Consider the following 17886-nt stretch of genomic DNA (forward strand, 5'->3'; position numbering starts at 1 on the left):
CTCTGGTACCCGAGCATCGGGCTCGGACACCGCAGACGTGTGTTGCTACAGCTCGGTTAGTGCCGTGCAGCCACTGAGGGTCATGTTTGCTTTTCCTTAAGCCGAGCACCACTGATGTCCACGGTGAGTACACTTGAGGCAAAACATATCCTACATCAAACTAATTGAGAATTCTCTTGCAAGACCCAACTGGAAGACTCTAGGGTCTACTGAAAATTTTGTCCAATGGCAGATAAAGTAGTTGTGTGTCAATTCTTAATGCGGTAAGTTCAGTATTTGTGGTCACAAACTTGGAAGCTCAGAAACGGATGGTTCCAGCTCCATCATGGCCTTCCACTGACTTTACACTCTGTTCAGAGCACCTGTGTATTCCACCCCACCCACCGCATTCCACCCACATCCCTTTCCTTCCCACGTGCAGGGCTCAGGTGAACTTATGGAATGACATCATGGTGCCAAGGAAGAAGGACAGTTTGTTTGGTCTGTGGCTATTTTGTTTCCTGGCAGGTGTCCATAGCAGAGTGCCTTCTGCACCATGGTGGGAGATCCAGTGATGCTCCCGCGCCCTCCACAGCTCCCTCTCCTGTGCTCCAGCCTCAGCACGTCCTCCCTCATCGGTGCTCCCATGGCCTCTGGTCCTGAGGCCCGAATGCCTGATCCTGGCCATTCTCCATCAGTACCTGTGTCTCTCCTGAGGTGACAGATGTTTGTGGGGAACCTTCAAGCTCTCCTCTGTGCCCAGTGTGAGGTCTTGAGGGCTGGGTCAGGGGTAGGGGGTGTGATGTCACCCGTTTCTGCTTAGATCTGCCTTGTTCAGTGGTGGTTGTGCCACATCAAAGAGAGGCTCTTGTGCCCCTCTCCAACAGGGACTTCCGCTTCGGGGGGTGGGGTCAGGTGCCCTGGTCAGGCCCAACTCCCTCTACTGTGCCTGCCAATGTCCCTTAGGCCTTAAGGTCTGGGCCTTCTCCATGCAGGGGAACTGCCCTCACACCCCCCAACTCCTGCCATCTTTATGGTAGACGGCACAGCCTTGACGCTCTGAGTCTTCTGGACGTCACTGCTAATAGTGAGAGCCAAGATTTGGCATTCAAAACCCAAAACCCAATAAACAAGTAAACACATAAAATACATCCCTATCCTCGCAACCTCTTGCAATCTAAAGCTAGAGTTCCCCGAGACCATTTCTGAGCACAAAGCCACAAATGTAAATCTATGTGTCTTCTGTTCCCAAGACCATGAGCCTTGGTCTCACTGTCCAGACTAAGGGCAGAAGAATCACAGGGTGAGAGAGAATTACAAGGGAAAAAACGTGTCAGGTAAGATCTCCAAATACTATTCTGCTCGTGTCACCTGCCCCGATCGGAGGGCGAACGTCCGTGTTTAGTGAGGTATGGGTTTTACTCTACTGGACAGGATGGTGGGCCACCAAGAGGTCTGAGCCTGAGATGGCCCGGAGCTGCTCTGATTGGCATTGTCCCCATCCTCCCCTTCTTTATTCCCCCAGGACGGGAAAAGTAGAGACCTTGAAGACGGAGCTCCATGAAGGCTGGCTGCCACGGCCTCCCTCAACCCAGAAACGGACCCCGGTCCGGGGACACAGCTGGACCAGCTCAGCCCACTCCTGCCCCTTTAGTGTCCCCCTAAAGCGTTCCCTTTACCAGGCACTGTCGCCCACTCCAGCAGCAGCAAGAAGGGTGGACTAGATTTCCCTCGCACCCGTGCTTGAAACCAGATTCTCAACCAGGGCATCTCCCTGACGGACAGCTCATTACTCGCCTTTCCTTCCCACTGCCCAGTGCTTCGGATGCTATTTCCAAAACAAAACAGAACAAAACAGCCTGACCTGCTCTGTAGTTAAAAATAACAAGAAAATCTTATAAAGAGACAAGGGACAGTTCAATTTGAAATGATGAAATCACCCGGAGCACTTTGGCCGATCAGAACTCGCACCACCTGAAGCCCCAGGAAGGGATTATGCTCAATCAAATGGCATGAAAACGGCTCAGTGCGTCGGCACGCTGGGGCTCCCAGCCACCACCCTCACGGGCTCGTCTACGTGGGCAGCCACTTTCTTAAATTAAAAGGTGACCGCTCTGTGGTGAGTCACTTGGTAGGTTTGTAGAACTCAAGCCTGTCTCTCTTGGACTCTGTTCCCCTCGCTTGTGACCCGTAGATAGAAACTCGTGGTGGATCTTGAGGAAACGCCAGGCTAGCACTCGCACGTTGACTCACGGCTCTTCATCGGGAGCTTGGAGAAAACATCCTGCCACTTGAGCAGGCGGCCCACCACCCAGACCAGAAAGCCTGCCACATGCCTCCCCCGGCCTCAGGCGCACGTCTCGGGGAGCCCCGAAAATGACAATGCTGCTGGAGTCTTAGCTATCCTGTCACTTTCCAAATTTACAACCTCGTGATTTATTCCTCCCGTATTCAGAGAAAGAATAAAGCAATTCCAGTGTTGCTGTAAATTATTTTGCTTACACAGAGGGGCTTTAATCTAGCCACTTCCATCTGCTCTTTCTCCCAAGATGCTAACAAAATCATTTTCTGCCTGAAAGAAATAACTTCAGAGGAAAGGAAAGCCCTGCATACATTCAAAAGCCATTTGAATGATTTTGTATTTTCCCAGGAAGATCTCAGAGTTGTATTTAGCTGGTTTGAGGGATTGTGAGCAGCTCTTAATTCCAATGTCCTGAGGGAGGGGCACGGGCTCGCTGAGGGCCTGTCTCTCCTTTCCTTGCCAAGCTCAGAAGCTCACCCTATGCCAGATTTCATAATTCCTCCTAACGAGAGGGCAGTGCCTGTCAGGTATTTTAGGGAGCTCTGGGAGAAAGCTGATGCATGAGACAGAAGACCCAGTGAAGCACAGAGGAATGAACCTCTCATCTCAGGAGCTCTCCACACACAGGCCAAGGAGACGTTCTGAGAAAGAGGGATGTCTGAGGAGCATCACGCATGCACCTCCACACATCACCCTCAATGACTCAGCACCACCAACAGCACCCAATCGCTCAGACGCAGGAGTAAGGACAGAGGTGTTGGGAACTGTCCTTCAGGCAAATTGCATGGCAGTCCCAGACTCTAGTGAGGCTGTGTGTGTGTGTGCCTGGATTAAAGCTGTTCTCATTTCCCATTTTCCTCCCAGGCCCCTGTATTTCCTTCTCTATTCAGACAATAACCTGCATTCACTTTTGTCCAAGAATATCTTAGCTTCACTTTGCCCCTCAACATGATTCATTACAAGCAATGATATTTTTCCAGTCAGCAGATACTAACCATTTAGTGGAAGCTAAGCAACTGCATCTGTGCTGAAATGTGGGCTCAGGCCAGAAACACATGGTGCACACGGGCAGAGAATGACAAAGACCAAGACATACCAGAGCAAACACGTCATGACGAAGACAGAAGGTTCCGGGAACCAGCTGAGTCTTCTGCATTTCCTTGTGTCTCCGGGACCTGGTGGCGTCAGATGTAGGTTGCCGGGACACTGGGAAGGAATGGAAGTGGGGAAGAGACTGTGACATGTTGCAGTGGTGGAAGGGGCAGTTCTCTTTCTTTAAGAAAGAGAAAGAATTCTTAAGAAAGAATTTCAGAATGTTCTTTTTTGAGTCAAACCAGAGATGACCATTTTCCCAGCTCCTATGGAGTCCCAATAGACAAAATGCAATATTCTAATTATAAAGCTGGTATGTGATTTCCCTTAGTTACCCAGAATACACAGGGCCACCTATGGCAGATGGTGGCATTGAGGCAGGGTGGCATTTCCCGGGATGGGTGAGAGCAGTAGAAGGAGAGGCTTACGAGGAGTCAGGGCACTGACGGCAGAGAGGTATGGAAGCTTACAGTACTATTGCCACTCCTTTCGTACAGGACACCTGGTGCCCTCTGGGTGGAGACCCCACGGGGACCCACTCCTTGCTGCATGATTATGGTCACATGGTTACTCGATTTCTCCTAAAGAATTGTGGAACAATTTGCATTCCCCTTTCATTTTTTTTAAGATTTTATGTATTTATTTATTTGGGAGAGAGAGAGGGAGAGATAGTGAGAGAGAGCATGAGCAGGGAGGAGAGGGAGAAGCAGGCTCCCCGCTGAGCAGGGAGCGTGACATGGGGCTCGATCCCAGGACCCTGGGATCATGACTCGAGCTAAAGACAGACGCTTAATGGACTGAGCCACCCAGGCGCCCCTGCATCCCCGTTTCATTTGATGACACAGACAGACAACATAAGCAAGCACCTACGTCTAGCTCTTCAATGCAGAGGGTGTGACTCAGCCCCACAGGTAAGCAGCATACCCGGGGCGTTACATCTGCCCTTCCTACTGGTATCTGCTGATCGCCAGCTTATCTGCCTTCAGAATGGATCAATTCCAATGGATTCGTGTGCATGCCTTTGCTGATGAAGCTGTTTCTCTTCCCCGATAGGTGCTTAAAAAATGTCCCAAGAGGGAGAGTGTTACACGATCATGCCCCCTATTAAAATAAGCCCTGTGCAGGGGAGGATGTCACATGAATGGTCTGGGAACTTAGTGTCCAAGAAAGTTTCTTCAGTGTCTAGAGGTCCCCGCCCCCTCCCCCCTCTTCCTTTCTTTTCTTTCTTTTTTTTTTTTTTTTTCCAGCACAACAGAGTGTTTTACAGGCTGCCTTTGCTTAGGGAGAAAAAACATGGCCCATTTAACAAGTTGATTTCTTCCATGGCTGTGCAATTTCTTTGTAGTTTATGAACAAATTTTGTCCACAGAGATGGCAGCAAATATTGGTTACAATGTAATCAGATGGATAGAGCCAGAGCAGAAAAAGAAATCCTTTGAATTATTGTCACAGCTTCATCACAGACCTTGTGCTTCTGAGCAATTCGTGAGCCTGTGACGGCTAAAGGTCAAAGTCATCCACAGGAAAGAAACATTAATAGGAAATTTTGAAACTGTATCTCAGTGCTATTGTTGCTTCCAAAGTCTAATTGTGGGAATAAATGTCTTCCCCCCAAGTGCACGGAGCCCTCACTTGTTGAATGAATGTTGAATGATTTTACCACGGATAGTATATTAGTCAGTTCAGGCAACCATAACAAATACCACAGACCAGAACAACAGAAATTTACTTCTCACAGTTCTGGAGACTGGGAGTCTGAGACCAGGGTCCTGGCGTGGTTGGGTGTGGCCAGGGATCTCTTGTTGGCTCACAGATGGCCACCTCTTTACAGTGTCCTCACATGGCCTTTCCTTGGTGTATCGGTGTGGGGAGAGAAACAAAGAGCACTTTCTCCTCCTCTTTCTTTTTTTTAAGATTTATTTATTTATTTACTATTTGAGGGGGTGCAGAGGGAGAAGGAGTGAATCTTAAGTGGACTATCCGCTGAGCTCAGAGCTCGATCCCACAACCCTGAGATCATGACCTGAGCCGAAACCAAGAGTTGGCCACTTAACCGACTGAGCCACCCAGGCCCCTCCTCCTCTTCTTATAAGGCCACCAATTTTATTGGATTAGGACCCTCACCCTTATGACCTCATTTAAACTTAATTGTGTCCTAAAAGCCGTATCTCCAAATACAATGACAGTGGTGGTTAAGGCTCCAATATATGAATTTGGGGAGGACACAATTCAGCCCACAACATATGGCCACTCTAGGTAATGTCTAGAGCTTTGAGCTCACAAACTTTGAAAAGTTACTCTATGCATATACTATACTATACTATATACATACGTTACATATATGTGGATAGATACAGATATGGATAGACAGATACGGATATACAAAATGGTAGGAAGGTGAGAAAATACAACAAGATAATCACGGGGATTCCACGGAGAATGAGCTCGTCTACTGTATGTGGTGTGGCATCACTGGGGATGTACTGAAGAAGGCACTGAATGGACTCCCAGCAATCAATAGGATTCAACAGCAGACTGAGGTGGCTGGAAGTGAGCACTGGGCGCTGTCCAAGGCACCCAGGTGGAGGAGGACACACCCAGGTGTGTGAGGAAGTTCAGAGACCAAGTGGGTGGGAGCATGGGTGCCCTTGGGTTACAAGCTAAGGATTTTGGAAAGGACCACTGTGAATAAGTGAGCTATTATAATTCTGGGGAGGAACCACATGTGGTCAGAGAGGCACTTCGAGATCAGGGATCTCCCAGAAGCCTGGAGAATGAGCTGGAAGGGAGCATCTCGAACTATTCCAACAACCCAGGGAAGGAGGAGGATGGGGAAGGCAAGGGTGGCATGGGTGAGCATTTTAATTACTATATTCTTATGCTTGAGCTTGTAACTCTTCCATTTCACACCAGGGTGTCGGATTCAGAAAGATACATGTTCTTCGTGCATTAACACTGCTGATCCATTCCAAAATCCTTCCAGAAAATCAATAAAAATATAGAACAGCAAATGGAAATAGAACTTATCTACCTGAAGTTTTCCCTTGTAGCAAACATCAGAGGTAATTAAATATTTATGTCTGGCCAATCCATGATAGGGATTCTTGGATCAAATAAGTTAATTGTTATGATTCTACATGAAATAAATATCATTTTCTGTGCTAATGAAAATAGCTGGATGTTCAGAGTGCTTGAAGGCTAAGTATAGCTACCATGATATACTGATGTTTTTACATCAAAAGTAAAAGAGTGAAAAGCGTTTTTATTCCTATGATTACAATGTTCAAAAAGCCATGTTATAGATCTGGAATATATCATGATTCACCACTATAGAAATGAAAATAAAAGTAGATGTGCTCCCTCAGAACTTTTGGTCTATGTCAAAAGCTACTTCCTACTGAAATTTCAGAAGCAGAAAAGCTGGTTGAGAACTCGCCCCACCCCCGCCCCAGTAATGGCGGCTCCATCGCTCATCCTGCTGTTTGCAAAGCCAATGCCTGTTACTGGGTTGTGTTTCATACGCCGGGGAGGGGGACGATGGGTGAAGGAGAAATTGATTTTTGCTAAGTTAAAGAAAAAGCGATGTTAAAAGAAAAGGCATATGCTCATTAAAGTGTTTATAGGGCAGGTACAAATGATTTAAAGAAAGAAACACTGAACTCTTGAAGTAAAACAATACAAAACAAAACAAAGTGGTGTGCAGCCTTGGTAACACACTCCTGGGGAGGTGAACCACACACCGTTTCACCTCTGCTATGGATGGCAAATGCTCCAGATGTCCAACAACCTATCAGAGACACTGTAATTAATAATAATGAGGACCAAGGATGTCAGTTGAGGTCACCCTGGAGAAATACCCCTGGGGATACTGAATAGAGGCATCTCCCTTAGAGCACAGTGAGCAAATTTCCTTTGCACAATAGACAATTCAGAAGGAAAAAAAAAAGTGTGTGTGAATCACTTTTTTAAATTGAAAATGAAAGGAGCTCTATAAAGGCATCCAAAGGGGGTAGAAATACATCCCCTTAAAGTCAGATTATGTCATCTACTGGATGGCAGAATATAAAGAAAAAATTAATGGGTTTTTAATCATGGAAAGCAAGTAACAGAACACTTTTGAGAAGTGCCAACATGGTCAACTTCCTCCAGGCTAATCCTGTCACACGGGCTCACCTGACGGTCACTCCTGGCACCCTCGCTCCTCTGTCACCCAGCCTGAGCCGGGACCGGAGAGAAGGCCCTGGAGCTGCTTCCTGCAAGGCCTCCACCTCCTCAGTGAACCACTGTGTTCTGTTCCTCTGTAGTTCTGCGCTCTCCAGCCCTCCAACACATTAGGGCGCCCATGAATGCACTAGCAATACTCATGATTATTTTCAGACAGCAATGCATGGGAGGACGTGAACTCACTGTGGCATCAACCTAGGAAAGATATTTGTCAGTGAGTAAGCAGCACATGCACAAAGGCATTTCAATGCCATGTGTTGTTTCAATATTCACCCTTCCCTACTTCCTCAACCCCCAGGACTGGTGCACCTGTGCTGAGAGATCTTCATTTTAACTGAAGCATCCGCCAGTAACTGAGAACTAGACAGGCCCATGAGGTCTCACCACGAGGTCTGTAATGCCTGCAGTGAATAGAGCAGAGAGGCTGGAATCACCTTGAAGAGCAGAAGCTCCCAAGCCACGGGCCTCCTAGAGCCAACTGGGAGCAGGTGAGCAGATGTGAGAAGGATCGCAGCACGCCAGTCAAAAGGCAGGCAGGAAAGAGACCCAGAGAGAAGCTGGCCCACATCAGTGAAAGGCCCCGGCAGGTTGTTTGGCCTCCCTCTCAGTGGTGAGGGGACTCCCGGTGTAAAATCATGCTAAGCCCAGGACCATTAAACTACTCAGCCATCCAGCTTTGGATTCCACTGCCTGTGGATATAATGTATGCTGACCTCAACTTCAAACCACCCACACCGTGCACCTGCCGTGCCCGAGTTTTCACTGTAAATTAAACAAAGCAGCCTGCTGGTTCCACAGATCAGTCTTGCTAGCTTGGCTAATGTGAGTCTACCTCTGAAAGATGGAGCCACTCCCAGCATGGCTGAGCTGATCCTAGGAGCCACCCTTCTGATCCTAGGAGGTTTCTTGGGAGACTGAATAGCAAGACAGACCAAGAGTGAGCCTGGTCAACTACATCCCCACGTGGCTGCAGGGACAAGAGCAGGGTGATTTCTTCTTGAGATGGCTACCACAGTTCTAATCTCAGACTTTGGAACAGGAGAAGATACATAACACACTGGGCCTCCACCTGGATGGTAAATGGGCCAAGGACACTGAGCTTTTGAGGGACCTCCATACTGTCTTCCATAGTCAAGACCAGCTCTTTATTCAGTGGCAGCAAAACACTACACCCTGTATGTCTCTGTTTTGGTTTTCCCACTGACCTTGGCCTCTGGGCCTAATTTGCATTTTGCCTGACCATTGTATATCCTTTGTTTCTGTATGTGTGTGTGTGTGTGTGTATGTGTGTTTTAATTTTATTTTATTACGTTAGTCACCATACAATACATCATTAGTTTTTGACGTGGTGATCCACGATTCATTGTTTTCGTATAACACCCAGTGCTCCATGCAGTACGTGCCCTCCTCAATACCCATCACCAGGCTAACCCATCCCCCCACCCCCTCCCCTCTAGAACCCTCAGTTTGTTTCTCAGAGTCCATAGTCTCTCATGGTTCCTCTCCCCCTCCGATTCCTCCCCCCTTCATTTTTCCCTTCCTTCTCCTAATGTCCTCCATGCTATTCCTTATGTTCCACAAATAAGTGAAACCATGTGATAATTGACTTGTCCATGCTCTCCACAAACTGTTTCAGATCCTGATTTAGTCTGAAGATTGTCTGCCCTTCCCCCATGTCTTACAAGTCTGTCCTGCTTCCCAGCCTGCACAGGTCACTCAGTGCACTGCCCGGTGAGTGTGGCCAATCTTACCAGCACTTGCAGAGTCTCACTACACTAAAGAATGGGTGCTCCTCCTTGTCCCCTCTTGGAAAATGGGAATTGTGAACATCAGGAAGAACAGTGCCTGACATGAAGGAGCTACTCACTATTGAAGGGATGAGGAAGGAAGGCATGAGTGAGTGAACAAAGAAGGAAGGAAGGCCACCAGCCTGCTCCGGGGCCCAAGTGTCTGCCTCACTCCTCATGGCGGCACCGGTGAAATTGCTCAGGAATCCATCTCCTTCTGTGGACGAATTCTGCTGGAGCCCTGGGGCTGCCCCAGAGACAGCTGCATGTGAACCAGGAAGGGAAATCCTGCCATAGGAAAGATTCCCATTCACCAACCACCCCTCTGATCTCTGCCTGTCAAGCAGACAAGCCCTGTGGAAGTTTATGCAATCTTAAACTTCATAGCACCAGGGGCAGTAAACCATAATAATGATAGGGATAAAAATAATAATAATAACAATAATAACAGGCATCTAAATTTGAGTAGCACTTCATAGCTTTCAGAGTGCTTTCAAATGCAGTTGCTGCTCCCTTCCGCACCTCCACTGACCCTGCCATATACAGGTAATCACTACTGTGGCCACATCTTTAAAAGTTCCTGTGATTTTTAAATCAAGATTCATTGGCACAGGGAAAAGGAAGCTTTTATCAGGATATAGAAGGAGATTTATACAATCCACTCACTGGATCATCCGAGGAAGGGCAGGCACCATCCTTCATGGCCAGTGCCCTGGGTATAGGGATGGCAACAGGACTGCCACCCCCACTGTCCGCAACTGCCACGGGTGCTCAGTGAACAACTTGGTAACGACCAACAAGTGAGACTTTATTGGCTCGGGACTACCAGGGGCCAAGTGACCTTCTAAGGCTGTATCACAATCTCATTTCCATTCCCTCTCACTGGAATTTTAATCAGCCTGAGCATCAGTTAATGACTCTTTCTTATCCATTTGATTAAAACACAAAGACATTGAGGCAGCAGCAAATTGGATTTTTTCCCTGGCCCTCAATGCACTGCAGTAATGAAATCCATGACTTCCAACCTCCACTAGTGAAGAGCCAACATGTACAGTATGAAAAGCAGGGAGGCTTATTTGTCTCCTGGCTGATGTCCCTCCTGGAGGAAGGCCCTCTGGGAGCCATGCATCTCTAGAAGAGAGCACCTGTGTGGGTAGGGCTGAAGATTGAACATCATGTGCAATACAATTTCATTTCTTTAAAAGCAGCTGCAGCTTCTATTATGTGGATGAAATCATATCCCACGTACTAATTTAATAAGCTCTTTTAAGCTTACACAGAGTCTTTTCTTGGGAAAGGCTGCATTCATATCCCACTGGCCTGTGCACTGAAAGATTTCCATCTATGACCCAAGGGAGAAAGAATAGTGAAGATTGAAAACAAGGCAAAGCCACTCCAATTCATATTCTGATTAACATTTACAGATGCTGATCATCACAAAATTGGATTGTAAAAGTTAAATAGCAAGGTGAGCATCCAAACACTTTTCACTCTAATATATAAAGAAAGTGGCTCCCCATTACCCTTGGTTAGGCCTTTCCAATGACCCCTCTTGTCCTGTATCTCATTGCCTCAGGTTCCAAGATCACCACCTGCAGGCAAAGACTGTCTTGTCAGAGCTCAGCATTAGTCCTGCTGGTGGGGATGGTTTAGAGTAAGTTGCCCCAGGTGAGCACAAGAACCTGTGACCTATCTTTCCCACCTCTTTTCCTTTTCAGGAAGAAAAGAAATCAAGTGACAAAGAATTGGAGACAAACAAACTGTTGAAGTAGACTTCTTCTTAGCAACACATAGAAAAGCCTTATTATTTGCTTCATAAGAGAATAATGTTAGTTCAAACCTCTGATTTTATATCTACTCATTCAAAAAAATTTATTGTTTTTTATGTGTCAGGCACTGGATACACATCCATAAACAAAAATTTTTAAATCCCATGTCCTTACAAAGCTTTCCATTGCATTATAAAACTATGCCCTATAATTTTAAAGTTTTATTAAACCTGTGTTGTATAGATCCTCTAGATGGATAACCCACCACATCCTCCTGACCCAGGAAACTTCAGCACCTGAGTGCTGGACAGCTCTTCATCTCGTTACAGGTGCTCCCAGGCTAAGAGCACTAGCATCTCAGCATCTGACTGCTCTGCATCCCAAAGCTGCAGAAGGTGCTGAGCTACATGCAGACATAGCTTGGAAGTGGGGAAAAAAATCCGTGTCCCAGGGAAACCCTTGGGAGATGCAAATCCATTGATAAATGTTCTAGTGTCATTGTCCTCCTGTAAAACAAATGTAAAAACATGGTTCCTCAAGTCTCCAGCAGGTTGACGTTCAGCCTTTCTCAGTGGTAACCCACGTAATAAGAAAACTCTTGTTGATGTTTCTACTTTCCCTAAAGGACCTTCTCACTCTCTCACTTCTATTGCCCTGAGATGGTCCCTTTATCAGCCATGGTTCTCCAGAGGAACTGAACCAAATGGAGATACAGATATAGATGATATCGATACAGCTATTTGTTTATAAAACAGTAACATGAGATAGAGATGGAGGAAAAGAGCAAGAGATGGAAAGAGATTGATTTATTATAAAGAATTGGTTCATACGATTATGGAAGCTGAGAAGTCCCATCATCTGTAGTCAACAAGCTGGAGACCCAGGAGAGCCAGTGGTGTAAATTTCAATCCCAGGGCGGAAGAAAACTAATGTCCAACTCAGTCAGGAAGGCAAAGTTCCTTCTTATTCAACCACTTTGTGCTATTCATGCCCTCAGTTGATTGGATAAGGGCCACCCACATTAGGGATGGCAAACTGACCTGTTTTATTCAGTCTACCTATTGAAATGTTAATCTTATCAAAAAACACCCTCACAGACACGTTCAGAAAAAATGCTTGATCAAAAAAGAAAAATGCTTGACCAAATGTCAGCACCCCATGGTCTGGAGAAGATTAGGGAATACCATTTAAACTGTAGTGCATGTGTCCTTAAGTTTCCATATGGGATTTTAAGGAAAAGAAATATATAATTAATTTTAATGGCAACACTACATCCTGACAGGTTAACAAAAAGAGTTATGGAATAAAACTTCTATTAATAAGGATAAATCTAAATAAATAGTATTTTATCATTAAAGTGGAGAAGAGCAGCCAGTAAAAACTTTGAGCAACTCAAGAGACACAAAAGAATGCACCATCATCTTAAGCATTTCACCTGCAGAAGGAGATGGTCATGGTGCCCAGCTGTGTGGAGCCTGGTTTCTCACAGAACCTGTATTAGTTGTCAGTAAACTAGGGTAGAAGCCTCAGCATTTGGCCAAAATCTGCTATTTGACTCATGTTTGGCCTTCAGAAGGAAATTGGTCAAATGCCTATGTCCGGGCCATTGCTGGATCCCAAATTTGTGAATGCTCGACAGTCACATGAGTCATAGGCCACCATCATATCCAGTCAGCAGTATGGACAAATCATATTACTTACATTTATTGTCAATATCTGAATATCAACTTTCAAAATCATGTATAATAGAGAAATCCTGGAGTTAAAATCTCCTAGTGGTTTCCATATGTTAAAATTCTGTCATTCATACGTTAAAATCTGCTGAGCTGTAAATTTACAATTGTAATCATAAAACACAACACAGGCAGCATCACCCTCAGCAACAGGACCACCACACCACCTTCACCTCAGTGGCTGTGGTCAGCAGCACCTCACGTTGGTCACGCTTCCACTCTGTCATTGTCAGCAGAGAGCAAGCAAGCACTTCACATCACAAATGCACACTTTTAGAAGGATCACAAAAGCAATCTATCAAACTTAAAGCCTGACCACCAAAAAATAACAATGATCACATTTTTAACAAAATTCAGACTTATTCTTATATCCTAGAAATTTATTCTGTGATGGCAACACTCAGCAGATGGTTGAGATTCAACATTTGGTGTGTTGTCATTTGATGCCTCTCTGATTTAAACACCAGATTTTATTGGCCCTTAATAACTTAGTAGGGTACTAGCAAGTAGGCCTTAATCACATGTAAAAATAAAAGTCTACCAAATTACTTTCCCTTCATCCATAGCAGCAAAGAAATGTCTTGCGTTCAGGGATGGGTATACAGCTCGTGAGCATGTCTTATAGTCCACCTCTGGGCCATAGACCAGATGCTGAGCATCACGCCATCCTGTCCCACCCAGGTAACATGACATTCACCTGCCCCTTGTTGGGAAATAGTTCTTTATGGGTCTTTCATGTTTCCACTTGCCTTATGATCAGAGACACTGACTTCCCTTTGTTCTAAGAATGCCCTTTGTTCTCAAGTATATTGAAATAGTGAGTATATGTTTGTACATACTACAGAGCAGTGGTAATCCATCAGGGGCAATTTTGCCCAGCAGTGGACATTTGGCAATGTCTGGAGACATTTTTGCTTGTCATAATTGGGATGAGGATGCTAATGGCACCCGGCATGTAGATGCCAGGAACGCTGCCAAGCAAACATCCTATGATGCACAGGAAAGTCCCCAACCACAAAGAATTATCCAGCCCAAAATGCTCAGGAAGCCTAGGTTGAGAAACTCTCTGCAGAAGTAGTCTCTCCCTCCAGAGCAAAGAGCAGGCATGCTTACTGCCATTACTAAAAGATTCAGGTCCCGAAGCTCAAGTTCCTCAGCTGTAACACACCAGACTGTGTGAACAGGCATCCACCGTCCCTCCAGACCTACTTGCCCCGAGCCCATGGGACTTGCAGGCAAGGGCAACTGCTCTGCCACATTTAACAAACTCCTTTGTCCCTAAGCCAGGGGAGTTGCGTCTTATACCAACTGTGCGAGGCTAACTTGTGAGCTTGCCAGTAGGGTAAAAACTCAGACCCTTCACATTCTTGACTCCATTCTGGGGACAAATGTTGTTCTTTGGATCCAATCTATTGATGTCCACCAGCTGGGATGCTTAGATGTGCTGAAGAGCAACTTCAGGACAAACCAGCTCCATGCACAGTGAGCAGGGGCAACAAAAGAGCTTTGAGCCCAGTGTCTCCACCCTGCCTCACGTATAACATTCGCTAGGGATGCAGAGGGTGACGGGCTCTCAGGGCAAAGAAGCAGTCCCTGGAGCAAGCAGGGATTCTGTGACAGCTCACTCCAAAGCTAATAAGCAGCTGGACAAAGCCGAGGCTGTGGCTGCCAGGTGTGGCTGTATCACGCTTTGGAGTCCATCAAAATAATTCAATAGCTCAATATTATATTCCCAGTTTCAATTCATTTTTCTAACAGGCATTGATTCCTATTTGATCGGGCAGAGGGAATTAAGTAAGGCAAGTTAGCACCAGGCATGGCAAGCCCCAGCAGCCAGGGGAAGAACCCGCACAGGAAGAGGGTGGGAGTGAGGAGGAAGGAAGCCAGGCTTTGAATCCATGTCAGAAGGTCAGCACTGGAATTGCCTTCAGAGCCCGTCAAAGTCCATCTGTAATTTCCAGAACAAAGTCACCTGAAACCATTGCTTGGTGACCCACCCATGTCAGGGCATTGACCCCTCAGTCATGGTCTCCCAAATGAGCCACCACTGATGGACAGTCCGAAGTGTTAGAATACTGCATCCAAACCTCCCTATCCATGTCCACTCACTGGCCCTCAACGACCAGCCAGGAGTCAAGACCTTATACCTTAGGGTTCGAGTTCAGGCTCAGGTTCCAATCCTTGGGTGAAATAAAAGGTAAGTCAAGTTCTATAGCTTATTATCCAGCCTGTGGCTGGGAGGAAAAATAATAATTTGGTGAATGTTCAGATGCCCCAAGGGGACCCATGATACATTATAGAGCCAGGATAGGCAAACTACGGCACTCAGGACAAATGTGGTCATGCCCACTCCTTTACCTACTGCCTGTGGTCCCTTCCCACTGCTATAGCAGAGCTGAGTGGTTGCAATAGAGACCAGATGGTCATCAGAGCTGAAAATACAGACTATCTGGCCCTTTACAGAAAAAGACTCATAAATTCCCAAACCCTTGGGTCCAAGGAGAGAAAAGGTGAGCCTCTGGCTGCAGATCTTCAGTGGCTCCATGTGGGTAGATTCCAGAATGCCGGAGCAGGCACAGAGATACCGAAGTCCCCCGCCACAATGGTGAGGGACATCTTTGAAGTCTTGGGGAGAAATCGGCAGGCGGAGTCAGGCTCTGAGGCAATGAGGTGCAAGGGAATATATGTTTGATGGAGGGGTTCGTGGAGGGACAGGTCAGTTGGGTTAGGGTCCTCCCAGCAGAGGAGAAACCCTAAGCCAGGAGGAAGAGCACCCATGCCCAGGTAGCATGGAAAGAGGGGAGCAGGAGCCCCCTGAGGCCAATTAGGAGAGCTGTGAAGAAGGACAAAGAGAAGGTAAAAAATAAACCTGACGTCCTCTGTAATTTTTTAATTTAATACCATCTCAGACCCTAGATATTAGGGCTGCCAACTGATAACCATGAGGCCCCCAGTCCTTCAAGTCATACCCAGACATTGATCATGGAAGTTTGGGTCAACATGAACATGATACACCACTGGATTTAAAGGCTCTGAAAAGTATTGCAGCAAAGAGGGCTACACGACCTGTCCACTGGGAACTGCCCTCTACCCTCTGGCACTGGCATTCCTGAGATTATCCTTTGGGGAATGTTGTATTCCAGCCCAACCGCAACCTTCACAGGTCAGATAACTCCCTCCACACTTTGTATGGCCCTCAGTGTTCACACCACACAGCCATTCGTGGATGAGCGAGCGCCCACTGGTAGGATGGGCGAGAGTTAGAAGCCAGCTGACACACACTCATGAGTCCCTTCCTACACCCTCTTGTTGAAAGGTGGTGCAAACTGTTCACTGAAAAGTGTCCAAACTACAGAAGGCTGTTCTCGCCCAGGCCTGAACCCTAGCCCTCCCCCTGCTCTTCTCTGAGACAATGACTCTCACCAAGGTACCTATCTAGGTCACTTCTGAAAACAAACCAAAAAATTAATCACTGATCACCCAGGGGTGGGGAATGGGGTTGGGCAGAAAAGAAGGAACCAACATTGTTGAGGAGTGCTCTCTGTTGAGGGCATTGCTCAACACTCTGTACATGGACCTTCATGCTCTCAACATAAGCAGAAGATGGACAGTTCTCTCCACAGATAAGGAGCCTGTGGTGCTAACCTCTGGTTGCATCTGACTACCAAGGCCATGTAGCCTGCACTCCGGTAATAAAATATCTGTGAAAACTGCAGTTAAGCCACAGATCTAGATCATAACACTTTGTCCTATAGCACAAAACTTATTCATAAATCAGATTTAGTGATCTGTGGGTGCAGAACAAATTAGCCCAAAGCTTAGTATCTTAAAACAACACTTACTTATTTTGTTCACTCTTTAGCTGAGCAGGGGCTTAGCTGGGGAGCTTGGTTCTGCTCCACGTGGCATCAGTTGGGACAACTCAACAGGTAACCTGCTCCTGAGGTGACACATCCCAGAGCCAGGCAGCAGGGATCCACTGTGTGCGGGCTCTCCACAAGGTGGCTTGACGGCCTCACAGAACAGCGGCTGGGGTTCCACGCGACGTGTCCCAAGAGGCGGGAAGTAGAAGTTACCACTTTCTGAGAAGTGAGACTGCCATCCCCACTCCTTGTCCAAGCAGAACAAACCCAGGTCCAAGGGGCGGGGTCCCCACCTCCATCTCTGTCCAAAGTGTCAACAAGTTGAGGAATTTTGGGAAAATGTCCCAAGCTTCCACGGTTACTTATTTGTTGTATCTTTTATCGGTTCGTTTACTCATTCTCTAAGAGCTACTTTGAACATAAGTAAACCTGTCGTTCAGCTCGGGTACCACACGGCGTTAGACCACCCTCAAGTGTTGGCCAGAGCAGCCCCGCGTGTGTATCAGGAGACAGACGCAAATCCTCCCAAAAGCCTGCCCCCGTGGTTTGGGGGTGACAGAGAGGAGACCAAAGCCGGGGAGAAAATAGTTTCTTCTTCTGAAAACTAAGGAGGAGGGAGAATCCTGTGCGGTGGTGATGGTGGTGGAGCGCACCACTGAGACACGGTCCCCGCGACCGGCTCCAACGCTGATTCCTGGCAGCCCGGACGTCTGATTCAGCAACTCCAAGGCCTTTGCCGTGTGACACGTGGCTCCGTGCTCCTCTCTGCTCCCTCGCCGGCCCCCTCCGGATCCAAGGCCTTTGCCGGGGTGACACGTGGCTCCGTGCTCCTCTCTGCTCCCTCGCCGGCCCCCTCCGGATCCAGGCCTTCGCCGGGGTGACACGTGGCTCCGTGCTCCTCTCTGCTCCCTCACCGGCCCCCTCCGGATCCAGGCCTTCGCCGGGGTGACACGTGGCTCCGTGCTCCTCTCTGCTCCCTCGCCGGCCCCCTCCGGATCCAAGGCCTTCGCCGGGGTGACACGTGGCTCCGTGCTCCTCTCTGCTCCCTCGCCGGCCCCCTCCGGATCCAAGGCCTTTGCCGGGTGACACGTGGCTCCGTGCTCCTCTCTGCTCCCTCGCCGGCCCCCTCCGGATCCA

General features: G+C 47.4%; 1 protein-coding gene across 1 annotated transcript in view; it reads right to left on the reverse strand.

Moving 5' to 3' along the window:
- Nucleotides 1–17886, reverse strand: part of MED10 (mediator complex subunit 10) — a 136129-nt gene that overhangs the window by 72506 nt on the left and 45737 nt on the right. Inside the window, exon 4 of the mRNA XM_078066542.1 lies at nt 3378–3487. Within this exon, the coding sequence (XP_077922668.1) occupies nt 3378–3487 (110 nt within the window). The remainder of the gene's footprint in view (nt 1–3377; nt 3488–17886) is intronic.

The sequence above is a fragment of the Halichoerus grypus genome, chromosome 2 (assembly GCF_964656455.1).
Source record: "Halichoerus grypus chromosome 2, mHalGry1.hap1.1, whole genome shotgun sequence".
Taxonomy (NCBI): domain Eukaryota; kingdom Metazoa; phylum Chordata; class Mammalia; order Carnivora; family Phocidae; genus Halichoerus; species Halichoerus grypus.